The sequence below is a fragment of the Microcebus murinus genome, chromosome 24, assembly GCF_040939455.1.
Source record: "Microcebus murinus isolate Inina chromosome 24, M.murinus_Inina_mat1.0, whole genome shotgun sequence".
Classification (NCBI taxonomy): Eukaryota; Metazoa; Chordata; class Mammalia; order Primates; family Cheirogaleidae; genus Microcebus; species Microcebus murinus.
Genome location: NC_134127.1, coordinates 4,316,576 through 4,329,593, shown reverse-complemented (window position 1 = coordinate 4,329,593; position 13,018 = coordinate 4,316,576). Strand labels below are relative to the sequence as shown.

At 40.8% G+C, this 13,018-nt stretch overlaps 1 protein-coding gene across 1 annotated transcript; it reads right to left on the bottom strand.

Moving 5' to 3' along the window:
• Positions 1 to 1,994: 1,994 nt before the first annotated feature.
• On the bottom strand, positions 1,995 to 12,945 carry LSM1 (LSM1 homolog, mRNA degradation associated). The gene is made up of 4 exons (XM_012762978.3): positions 12,541 to 12,945; positions 8,387 to 8,455; positions 6,366 to 6,481; positions 1,995 to 2,501 (listed from the first exon to the last, which is right to left on the bottom strand). The coding sequence occupies exons 1-4, from the start codon at positions 12,584 to 12,586 to the stop codon at positions 2,331 to 2,333; spliced, it is 402 nt and encodes a 133-aa protein (XP_012618432.1). The 5' UTR covers positions 12,587 to 12,945; the 3' UTR covers positions 1,995 to 2,330.
• Positions 12,946 to 13,018: the final 73 nt, after the last annotated feature.

Sequence of the window (13,018 nt, the reverse complement as noted above, 5' to 3'; positions counted from 1 at the left end):
AGGATCGCTTGAGCCCAGGAGTTTGAGGTTGCTGTGAGCTAGGCTGATGTCACGGCACTCTAGCCAGGGCAACAAGAGTGAGACCCTGTCTCCAAAGAAAAAAACAAAAAAATGCAATTGACCCTGCGGTCTAACAACAGCACCAGCAGTGGACTGGGGAAAAAAACACCAGATTTTAGTTATCTGCAAAGACTGGGCTGGGCAGCACTAAGGGCAAGGCATGGCGCTGGGCTGCTCGGGCACTAAGAGGACGGAAGCAGCCTGGCCAACTCAGTTTCTTCCTTTGGGTCTGATTCTTGGCTGCTGCCTGTATGGTAAAGGTCTAACGCGACACACTATGCATAACGATGGAGCCCTTGCTAAGGCTTGGAGATTCAACAGATTTAAGTGTTCTTGACTTATTGTGGCAATTAAATCCCTTTAAGGTAACTCATAACTCATTACTTTTCGAATTGTCTGATGGATGTTGAAAAGACACGATAAGTACAGTGAATCTTCATCTTGTAGGAGGCATGTTCTGAAATAGTGGGGCTCAGAGAAACATGCTGTCATCTCAGAGTACCTTACTGTAGTCAGATTTGTTTTTCCAAAGCTGGTAATGGGTATTTTCCCCCTTTGTGTGGGTAGCTGCTAACAAATTCTGGCCATTAAACAGGTAAAATTATAGGCAAAACATCAGGTCATTTGTGAAGAAACAATTACACTTAATGATTTATCTATTATAAAACCAACCTGATAGTTCAGAAGTCAAATGCTTTATAGGCATCTTGAGCAGTTTTAAAACATCTGAGCTCATAAAATGTTAAATTTATTTAATACTGTAAAACATTTCACACATGAACTAGACAAATATCTTATGAAAAGGACATCTTTGCCAAACAGACGATAAAAAGGAATTATTTGGAATAATATACAGGTGAAATTAGAATCAGAGACTGACTTACTCAAGCCTAATGTGCCAATAAGCCAATTTTACTCTGTCTCTCAACTGCTAGTTCACTACACTGTCAGCTAAACCACACTTTTTTTAGACACAGGGTCTCTGTCACCCAGGCTGGAGGATAGCGGTGCAATCATAGCTCGTTGTAACCTTCTGGGCTCAAGCGACCCTGTCTCAGGGTCCTGGGTAGCTGGAACTACAGGCATGTGCCACACCTGGCTAACTTTTAAAATTTTTTTCTAGAGACAGGGTCTCTCCACGTTGTCCAGGTTGGTCTGGAACTCCTGGCCTCAAGCAGTCCTCCCACCTCAGCTTCCCAAGTAGCTGGGACTATAACAAGCACGAGCCACCAAGCCCAGCCATAGAGATGGGGTCTCTCTACGTTGTCCAGGCTGGTCTCAAACTCCTGGCCTCAAGCGATCCTCCCACCTCAGCCTCCCAAAGTGCTGGCATTACAGGCATAAGCCTGGCCTCACACTACTTAAAGTACAGTCTGTTATAGTTCTTCCACAATCATCACTCTTCAACAATCATACCATGACTGTTGGGCATTGAAAGGGCATCACTGTGGGCCGTCAGGAATTATAACACTGTTTATGTTCCTTTTTGATGACCAGAGCACGAAAGGCTCAAGACTCAATCCAAAGGACTAGAAAACCAACTAAATTAACAGCAGACTCAGAGAACAAGCCGCCTCACGGAAAGCTGGATCTCACGCGGACTCAGTTTGGAGCAGCTCTGGGTGAAGCGGGATCAGCAGTGATGCTGTTTCTCGAGCACAAGGCTTCTGCTGTGACCAGTCACTGGACAGCTTAACTGGAAGCTCCAAGCTCAAGCCTGAACATTTTCATTTCTTACCAGATAAAAGTATGAAAAAGGAAAAAGGGGAGGACCCCCAGGATAATTAGTATTAAAATATTCCTAAATAGGAGCCAGCTATGCGGAATCGTGACTGATGGGGGAAACCCTAACAGGTGGACTGCTTATACCTTCGAGAGCAGAAATTTAACTTTGTTCAATGGAGGCAGCTCAAACTTGGGAAATAACATGACAGTTTTCGAGATTCATGTTTTATTTACAAGTAAATAAAGAATGTCCCCTGTAAACTCTATTTGGGATAAGAAGAGCACTATAAAGAAGTAGCACTTGCTGGCTCCACAGTGACCTATGAAAGGAGTCCATGCCACTGTTTCTTTAAACAATGATTTTGTTGTTTAAAAAAACAAACAAAAATCTCACATGATTTCTTCATGTTAATGTGAAAGAATTAAAAATAAAAATGACTTTTCAAAACTCTAAGTCTCTGGTCCAATGTGTGAGGTGACCAGGAAGTGACTTCCATTCAATGACAGCCCTGCTCTCCAAGAGCAGCAGCCTCTGAGCAAAGGACTCAGTACTCGTCAAGAGTGTCTGCTCGAGGGATGGAGAGACCGCGATCCTTAAGGGCCTGAACTTTCAGCTTCTCTGCTTCCAGCTTGGTCTGCTGCTCCACCCTTTGCTCTTCTAGGATTTCTTCAATAGATACTTGTTGGAGGGGTGTGTCATTCTCCTTTTCCAAGTCCTGCAAAAGAAGTAGGTTTGAAAAACTTCACCTGAAGATCAAGAATAGAAAACATTATAGATCTATAGGCAAATGAATTCCTGTATCAGGCTCAGATTATTTTTCATAACTGTGACTGTGCTGAAACATCCTTCTTCTAGGGCCAGGTAAGTTTTTCCAAGAAATGGCTGGCAACACTAATACCTACTTACCACGAATGTGTTAATAAGAAAAGCTTTACATTATCCAAAATCCTATATTAGTCAGAATTAATTTTATATTAGTCAATGATTAGCCTTTCTTTTAAAAAAAATTATCAGGGCTGTATATAGATAGCTATATCTCCCCCACTGCAGAGAATATAAGAGAGAAGTTACTAAGGCAAAGAAGACTTTAGATAAGTCTTTCAAAAATAATTCTTTCAAGGCCGGGCGCTGTGGCTCACGCCTGTAATCCTAGCTCTTGGGAGGCCGAGGCGGGCGGATTGCTCAAGGTCAGGAGTTCAAAACCAGCCTGAGCAAGAGCGAGACCCCGTCTCTACTATAAAAAATGGAAAGAAATCAATTGGCCAACTGATATATATATAAAAAAAAATTAGCCGGGCATGGTGGCACATGCCTGTGGTCCCAGCTACCAGGGAGGCTGAGGCAGAAGGATTGCTCGAGCCCAGGAGTTTGAGGTTGCTGTGAGCTAGGCTGACGCCACGGCACTCACTCTAGCCTGGGCAACAAAGCGAGACTCTGTCTCAAAAAAAAAAAAAAAAAAAAAAAAAAAATTCTTTCAGAGATGGGGTCTTGCTATGTTGCCCAGGCTGGCCTTGAACTCCCGGGTTCAAGGGATCCTCCCGCCTCAGTCTCCAGAGCAGCTGGGACTGCAGGTGTGCACCACTACACCTGACTTAGGCATCTCTATGATACATTAAAACACAAGACTCCTTTCCCCTCTAGAGCAGCAAGTCTTCCAGAGAAAACCTCAGCAGAACAGTTAGGTTACTAAACTACTTTGGTCCAAATATATTTCCCTACCATTTTAATTAAAATTTTTTTTGCTTAATAAAAAGTTATTTCTTTTTCCTTACTTCAAAAATAACATGCTCATTGTAGGAAATTTAGACAAACATGAAAAATCTTAAAATTACACATAATTCCAGTATGGAGGATTAACATTTTGATGAATACCTTTGTAATTTTTCTAGGTTATATTGACTTTAAAAATACCACAATGCTGGCCAGGCGCAGTGGCTCACACCTGTAATCCTAAGCACTCTAGGAGGCCGAGGCGGGAGGATCATTCAAGATCAGGAGTTTGAAACCAGCCTGAGCAAGAGTGAGACCCTGTCTCTACTAAAAATAGAAAGAAATTAATTGGCCAACTAAAAATATACAGAAAAGATTAGCCGGGCATCGTGGGACATGCCTATAATCCCAGCTACTTGGGAGGCTGAGGCAGAAGGATAGCTTGAGCCCAGGAGTTTGAGGTTGCTGTGAGCTAGGCTGAAGCCACGGCATTCTAGCCTGAGCAACAGAGTGAGACTCTGTCTCAAAAAAAAAAAAAAAACTACAATGCAAATATTGACTGTAATATTTTTCCAATTAATATGGCATAATATGCTTAGTATATTTTTGAACACTATAAAGATTTGATTACCAATTCCATAATGCAGAAGAACCTTGCTGAAAAAGTTATCTATCCATAGATTCAGTTTATTCTCCTTGAAATGAGTGCACAGGCATCACTCTATGTTTCTGTAACATGGAAAGCCTATATAAAGTACTCCTCTTTCTTATCCTCCTCTGTGACTTTCAATTATAAAGTCTGGGAAGGCACTGACACATACACAGACTCTCCAGATGTTCAAGCCCGGATAATTGTCACATACTGGCATGGGCTCAGAATCCACAAGCAGTGGCATTAACCAGATGGAGGCCTTTCACCAGAGTTAAGAATGAAAGCCACAAAAATTACATGAGCAAGCCCTGCTCTAGGTAAAAGTTAACAGCATCTGCAAAACATGTATTATCACTTAACACTTGCCCTCACAAGCCACGGGTAGCAGCTGAAGGAAAGATAGTGTTCTTCGCTCAGTGTACTGCCTCTTGGGCTTTTCGGTATGTTATTCTTTGAGCTATTCATGTGTTATGACGCTGCTGCTTCTGAACAATCGGTCTTTTGCTTAAGGCTGTGTGCATCATCCTCTTTGAGGCAGACCCAGGAACTTCTTAAGCAATGTAATGTTTACAGAATCTGGGTATGAGTTCCTTGGGGTAGGCACATAATTTCTTCAAACCGACTATTGATTCATATAGCCACGTCAGCATTCCTGACCTAGGTTTCTGTAGTGGTACCACTTTAAAACTTCTGCAACATCCAAACTGTAACATATTAAAAAAAAAAAACACTTTTCCTCACAAAAGGGATCCCAGGAAACAATGAGTCTTCAAGAACAAATGTTCACTTCTTTCTGTGCACACACATATATTCATATAGAAGCACCTTCGTACCAATGTAACTGGTACAAAAACCTTGTCTGCTGTGTTTGCTACTATAAACCCGACGCTGAGTATGTATAAATATTTTCACTTTAGTCTTTTCCCTTGATATGTTGCCTCTTTAAAAATTAAATTCAGAAAAGGCTTTAAGAAAATCATACACAATCCCACCATGAAGACTTACAGTCATTTACTACATATCCTTGGATACTAGCTGCTTTATTTCCACCTTTGCATGATACAAGGAGATGACAATTTCTGTTGCTTAAACATCCAAGAAATGATAAGCTGAACCAAAAGTACCAACCACAAAAATATTTTATAAATATTTCATACATTTCACAGCAGGACTTGGGCAGTACAGATAGTCCTGATTAATCATTTCTAGCTGACTATTTCTAACATGAGACCTCTCAACCAACCTGCCCCTGGCAGAATGATCTTTTTCTCAAATGGCTTACTGTTCGAAATAGATACAAACCAAGCCACTCTACTACTCAAAAGACTTTTGTAACCTGACTTATGATGTGGCTAGATATTGAGAAACTTTATTGAAAACTTTCAACTAGTCTTGAAGGGATTTGGATTTTGATATTCCTGGCAAACCCAATGATCAGAAGCAGCAGGATCAAGTCAAAAGTTTTAAATAAGGTACTTTTAAATATGAGTACTTCCAATAGTTATATATATATATAAGATAGCTTCCTAATAGTTTTGTATGTATATACAAAGTCATACAGCAACAATGCTTCAGAAGATTTGATTGAAAATTTCATCTGCCAGCTGATCTATCTGGCACACATACTCAGGTACCTCCTCTCTGGCCTGAGCTAAGGATCCAGGTGAAACTGAACTCCATTCTCATGACAGGTAATGGAAAGGCAGCTTCTACTGCCATTCTCTCCCCAATCTCCCTTTAAAAATATGGACATCACATTGTACTGTATATGCATTATGTTCTTCCCTCAAATACTACTCATTAACCTTATGTCATGAAAAACTACTGTAACCAATTGCTTAAATGGCTGCAAAATATTCCAACATATACAAATTATACTTTTTTCAACATACAAAGCCTTTCCAATTTTCTATTAAACAAACAGTTAATGAACACATTTGTGTAGGATAGTATTTTCTATGATACCAGGTTAAAACCAAAGATATTTAGCTGCCAACAGGATCAAAATCTTTAAAATGCCAAAAGGCACTGAAACAAAGTTAAGTTATTCTTTGTAGCTTCCCATGTAACTATAGCTTTCCTAAGCAAATTTGGTGGTTGCCTATGAAAAGCTGGGTGAAATGTGGAAAATATTTTTTCCCTCTTCCAAAGACAAAAAAAAGAAACCTAACTAGCATGAATATCAAGATCCATAGCAGCTTAATAGTTTTCACTTACTATTTCTCCTAGTAGGACCACATTTTCTCCTCTGACCACAAAAATCCCTCGAGGAATATCACCGTATTTTTTGCCCACATGAATACGCTCCACAGTCTGATGTAGCACTAAGTTAGCTATAAGTGTATAGGGAAGAAACAAAGATATTTAGTTCAAATTTCTGGGTAAGGTCCATAACTCAATTAATCAGTTATTTTGAGTAGAAAAGATTTAGCTAAACCATGATTTCCAAACTACCTAATTCTGGGAAAAGCTAAAATTTCAAATAATCTTCTCCTATTTCATTAAGACATCTCACTTAGGAGACTTTTAAACAATTGAAAACTCAGCAAGTACTTGGGATTATGTTGCGCTAATACGTGAACGATGGCAGGAATAAGAAATGTAAATTATTTTATCAGGTAATTGCTAATATCAGCATGGCCATAAGAAAACATAAATGAACAGGGAACTTGAAAACTTGAACCTGAACAATTGCGGAGACCAAAATTTTGGTTTTTAGAAGGAAAGAATTTTGTTTGCTGTGTGGGTATGTGTATGTGATGATTTACTGAAGATTTAACTTTGTTTCAGTACTTAGGATTCATTTAACCCAATACAAGGATCCATGGATAAGGAAACAGCAAAAACCTATTTTTCCCCCTTCTCAGATAACCATACCTGATAATCTGAGAGTAAAATCAATATTTACTACTTCCCCCTCAAAGTACTCTGATGAATTTGACTTAAGATTTAGAATACCAATTGGTGATTATTTTTTTCTTCCAATTAGTACTACTTGTCCTATTTGAAGTAAAGGAGAAATCTATCATATCTTCTATAATTCAGTCATGTTTTTTACTCATGCCCAAATCCATGACTTAGTGGATGTCTAACAAATATTGGTACGAACTTAGAAGTTCCTTGAAATAGAAGATAATATAGTGGGAGGCCAAGGTGGGAGGATCGCTTGAGGTCAGGAGTTCTTGCTCAGCCTGAGCAAGAGCAAGACCCTTCTCTACTAAAAATAGAAAAACTTAGGCAGGCATTGTGGTGTGTGCCTGTAGTCCCAGCTACTCTGGAGGCTAACACAGATGGATTGCTTGAGCCCAGAAATTTGAGGTTGCAGTGACCTATGATAACACCACTGCACTCTAACCTAGGGGACAGACAAGACTCTGTCTCAAAAAAAAAAAAAAAAAAAAAAGAAGGCCAGGTGTCAGTGGGTCACACCTGTAATCCTAGCACTATGGGAGGCCGAGGTGGGTGGATTGCTCGAGGTCAGGAGTCCGAAACCAGCTTGAGCAAGAGTGAGACCCCGTGTCTCTACTATAAATAGAAAGAAACCAATTGGCCAACTAATATACATAGAAAAAATTAGCTGGGCATGGTGGCGCATGCCTGTAGTCCCAGCTACTCTGGAGGCTGAGGCAGTAGGATTGCTTGAGCCCAGGAGTCTGAGGTTGCTGTGAGCTAGGCTGATGCCACGGCACTCACTCTAGCCTGGGCAACAAAGCAAGACTCTGTCTCAAAAAGAAAAAAAAAGGTTAAAAAAAAAAAGAAAGAAGGTAATATACACCTCTTACTTTAAAAAAATGCAGGATGTAAAATTTAAAAAAAGAGACTTCTGAGTCTGATATATCCCCATATGTAAAACACTGAGATTAATTTTGGGGACCCTAAAAAGCTTCAGGAAATGCATTCTACCCAATTTTCATTGGACAGGGAGGGATTACCTTCAGTGCAGGAATTGCTTAGAAGAGTAGTCACACCCAAGCCAATGCACAAATGAGCAGCCTTTTCGGTGGACTGAGTTTATTTCTATCATTTGGCTCCCTCTATTGGGGGAAATAAAAAAAATAGTCTAAAAATGTTATAATTGTATCTTCTAGTGAAAACCCATTTTAGAAACATAAGTTTATAAAAATATAAACACGTGAAAAAATTGCAGATAAATTTCAACATGAAGTAACACAAAATATGCAACGGGCAGCTCTTATTATCCAGAGTGTAAGAGAAGAAGTCTATAATTAAATACATACCAAATTGATCAATGCTTCTTAAAAAGCCTATAAGTGTTCTTCCATCTCGAAGGAGGACCAAGTGTTTTTCTGAGGAGAGGTGGGGAAAAAGATCTTTAATATAAAACTGTCAGCTTTAGTGAGTTTTTAGGATAATAATAAAGTTAATAGCGGTTTAAGCTGTATTACTTCCTCTGCTAGTGTATTTAAGGTAGAGTTCACTGGAAAAATGGAGGGAAGGTAACAGCCTGGGATTTACACTAGAAAGTCTGAATTTTCTAGGTAAAAAGAATCAAAGTAATATAGCAGAGTGTGAAAAAGACAGGGCATGGAGAAACTGACTGATGGGGTCTACATCCTGATGTCTGACACTTAAGCCCCTCTCAGTGTCATGTCAGTTTCTGCATCTGTAAACTGAGAAATTTAGTCTGGATGATCTTTATATACTTAATTCTAGAATTATTTTCCTCTTAGCTTAAAAAAGAAGAGCTTCTATCTCATAATGTTTGTAACCAGAGAAGGTTTTAGATAAAAACAATGCCTCAGATATTTAAAATAAGCACTGATAATAAACTGGAGCAGAAATCCAATAACATTCATCGAGAGGTATGTGCTGTTCTGAGGTCTAGATATACAGTACAGAGTAAGACTTAGAAAGTCACCAACCTTATGAATTTATATTCATGGTGGGGGAAGACAAATAAATTACCTATTATGATGAATATAATGGAGTAATAAACAAGCTAGTGGGATATATGATGAAAGGAGAGGGGAAGTGGCCACAGAAGAGAGGGTGGCAAAGGAAAAACTTGTCTGAAAAGGACTCTGAGCTGATACCCCAAAATGAGAGAATAAGCCAATTACCAGCAATGCCAGCAAAATTTTATCCATTCATTTCTTTAATGCCATGCATAAAGTACTTTCTAGAATGCAGAACAGAGGAACAAGACTAACTCTGCCCTGAAGAAATTTACAGTCTTCCTTGAGCTATAATTATGTACCACAGAAAGCAAATCTTAATTATATAAGACTACAGAGAAACTGTATCTACCTGGAGGAGGTACCTGAGTTGGACCTTGAAAACCAGATAATTTTTGGCCACGAGAACAGTGACAGGGAATGGGAAGGGGGGGTGGGAGAAATCTGTAAATTAGGAGGAAAAAAAGGACCACGTATCCGTATGTTTGGCTAAAAGTTGAGGGTGTAAAGGGAGAGAACAGGAGATAAAGTCAGAAAAGTATTGGGGGCAGGCTGAATTTGTATTGGACTTCAGAAGGAACACAAAAACATTAAAGACTGATGTCAAAGAAAAGAGCAGTTAGGGGACTATTCCCAAAGTCTATGTGAGCCATGAAGAAACATGAACCAAGGTCAAGATGCGAAGGGAGAAGATGAGAGCTAAGACTATGCAGTTGTAAGCAAGTGATGGAGTTTACTAACTGACTTTGTATATGTGGTTATGTGTAAGAGGGTGGGATGTTTAAGAGGCAAGTTAAAGAACATGTAGTTTTTGGGTTTTTTTTGAGACATTTTCTCAGTCTGTTGCCTGGACTAGAGTGCCATGGAATCAGCCTAGGTCACAGCAACCTCAAACTCCTGGGCTCAAGCGATCCTCCTGCCTCGGGCTCCCTAGTAGCTGGGACTACAGGCACATGCAGCACCATGCCCGGCTAATTTTTTCTATATATTTTTAGTTGGCGAATTAATTTCTTTCTATTTTTAGTAGAGACGGGTCTCCCTCTTGCTCAGGCTGGTTTCAAACTCCTGACTTTGAGCAATCCTCCTGCCTCGGCCTCCCAGAGCTTGCTCCTTTTATTCCCAACTTTTGGTAAATAGTCCTCCTTGGCATGACAACTCAAAACTACGTTTTCAGCTGGGTGCAGTGGCTCACGCCTGTAATCCTAGCACTCTGGGAGGCCGAGTTGGAAGGATTACTCAAGATCAGGAGTTTGAAACCAGCCTGAGCAAGAGGGAGACCTGTCTCTACTAAAAATAGAAAGAAATTAATTGACCAACTAAAAATATATAGAAAAAATTAGCCAGGCATAGTGGCGCATGCCTGTAGTCCCAGCTACTCGGGAGGCTGAGGCAGAAGGATGGCTTGAGCCCAGGAGTTTGAGGTTGCTGTGAGCTAGGCTGATGCCATGGCACTCTAGCCCAGGCAACAGACTCTGTCTCAAAAAAAAAAAAAAAAGGAGCAAACTCAAGGTGGACAGGTTATCAGCTCTGTCATTCCAAAGTGCTATTAGGACACCTACATAAAAATGTCGGCAGGCAGTTGGAAATAAAGACTGGAATGCCAAAGAGGTCAGGATTAGGGGAAGCAATTTTGGATAAATCTGCAAAAAGGTAATACAATTACTAAAGTCTAGGAGATCTAAAGCTTTAAAGAAAAAACAGGCCAAACATGCATCCCAAGAGACCATTTACTCTGGGGAACAATAAAAAACCAAAAAGTGCCAGAGTAAGAAAATCAGCAAGTGTTAGAAAAATCAAGAGAATAAAGGATTAAGAATCCAGTGGTGACAGTATCACCATGCTGCAGAGGGGAAAGAACTCAGAAGGGTGCCTTAGCCTGATGCCTGATGACTTTTCCGAATACAATTTGAGAAGTATGTTGATGACGAAAATTAAACTGCAGGAGTAACAGAAGTGGTCTATTGAAGGTGGTCAGGAAGGAGTCAAAATGAAGGTTTTGGGGTAATGATGCAGAAAAAGGGATGAGAGTGTAATGAAGAGACAGAACAGAGAAAAAATTTGAGATGGGCAGAGAATAACATATATGAAGGGACAGATCCAAGGGAAGAGAAAAAGAGGACATGAAAGCAAAAAGATAACAATGGAAGAAGGATCTGGAAGCAGTGGAGAGGAGTAACAGACACAAACAAAAATGGAGGAATACTTCTTACTCAAATGAGGATGGATGAAAATACAGAGGAAAGTGCGTGTGTTTTGGGGTATAGTGAAGGGTACATATCAAATGGTTTCAAACTTTTCAGTAAAGGAGGGGGGTCTGGAATCTACAAAAAGGATTAGAGGGCTTGAGAGCAAAAATGATGCTTAGTTAAATGGCAGGATGCAAATAACTCAGATATATAAGGAGAGGTGAGTGCAAAAGAGCATTGTCAAACAACTAAAATACATTTAATTACATATTATCAATAGGTTTGTACAGGATGTATGTATTTTGTCCAATTACACTACATTTCCCTTCTCTAGCAAAATAAGTAATTTAAGTTTAAAAATTATCTCAGACAACCATAAAACAAGATTTTAATCATAGACACACTAATTTCCGTACTCGCATTGTAACTGAGGAGACTGTTGTAACTTGTTTGAAACTGTAATGTAAACCTTATTGCAGCACTTAGAAGTTAATGAGGCAAATCACATGATTAAAACGATACAAAAAGTTGCTTTAGGAATAACGTACAGATGAGAATTTAGAAAAAGAAAGACAGGACAATTTTAAATGGTTCCTCTTGCTTTCCTACAGGACCGAGCTCCTCTTCAGAATAACTAGGAACTAGGGAGGTTCGTATTAGTAAAGCAGGAGAAAATAGTCTAACAAAAAATAAATAAATAAAAAAGTAGTTTGAAGTGACTTAGCTTTTCCAGAAAAGTCAATACCATGTCTAGCAGTGGTTTCTAGTACCATAACCTGAAAGTGCTAAAGACTTTCATAGTGAAAGATCTCCAATGGCTACACTGTAGAGAAGCCTACGTTTACTGCCAATTAAATTCAATTGCTGCTGTCTTAGTATTTTGATTTTCTACTGAATCTTTTTTTTTTTTTAATTATTCTCATTTATCCACCGGTAACGAACTGGTTCTTCGAAATACTGCAGGTGGGGGACAGTGCACGGGGAAAAGTCCCCTGAGCCACTTTTGTGCTCGGGCCTTCGCGGCGGCGACTCACGTAAGAACGAATTCCACAGCTTGCGGCTCGCCAGCCCGGGGACTAGCAGAGGCTGCGAGGAGCAGGAGAGCGGGCTGGTGCGGTGTCCCGCGCCGCGGAGGACGGACTGAGCTCAAAACACACCGAACACCCCGAAATGAACTCAAAACACACCGAACCCGCCTGGGACTCATTCTACAAGCTCTTTCCGAAGAGGCGCCCGCCCGGGAGGAAGGGTCTCACCCTGAGCTTCGCTGGGAGGAGATGAACTACTCACTGTCGATGTCCTCGATAAGGCTGGCGGTGCCGGGCATATAGTTCATTTTGAACTCAAATAAGGCTGCAGTGTATAGCAGCGGTGGGCCAATGCGTCCCAGACTTCCTTCCTCCTACCGCAGTCGCCGCCTTGGCGGGACCGGGACAGGAATCTCGATCGGGACCAGCACTTCTGCCCCGGCTTTCAGTCGCCGGGGCCTACCGGAAATTCCTCCATATTACCTCCACCCACTTCCGGTATCCCGTGCAGGCCCTCAGGAAGAGGAGGGACAGCCGTGCGGCCTGGAGACACCCATTCCCCGGCCCTGATAAGTGGGAGAAGAAGAATCTAGATTGGATAGAGGGTGGGGAAATGTATCCTCCCTTTTAGGGAGCGCGGTGCTTCCCCTCGTTTCCCTGCTTGCGAGATTACCAGCGTCACGGACCTCGGACCTCGGGTCCCTCAACGCTCGGGGCTTGGCAGGCGAGGGGGCAGGACC

Coding starts and splice junctions, on each gene's coding strand:
- LSM1 (XM_012762978.3), bottom strand. CDS start 12,586: ATGAACTATATGCCCGGCACCGCCAGCCTTATCGAGGACATCGACA. Junction 6,482..8,386: donor AAGAAGCATTGATCAATTTG/GTATGTATTTAA, acceptor ATACACTTATAG/CTAACTTAGTGCTACATCAG. Junction 2,502..6,365: donor TGGTCCTACTAGGAGAAATA/GTAAGTGAAAAC, acceptor CTTCTTTTGCAG/GACTTGGAAAAGGAGAATGA.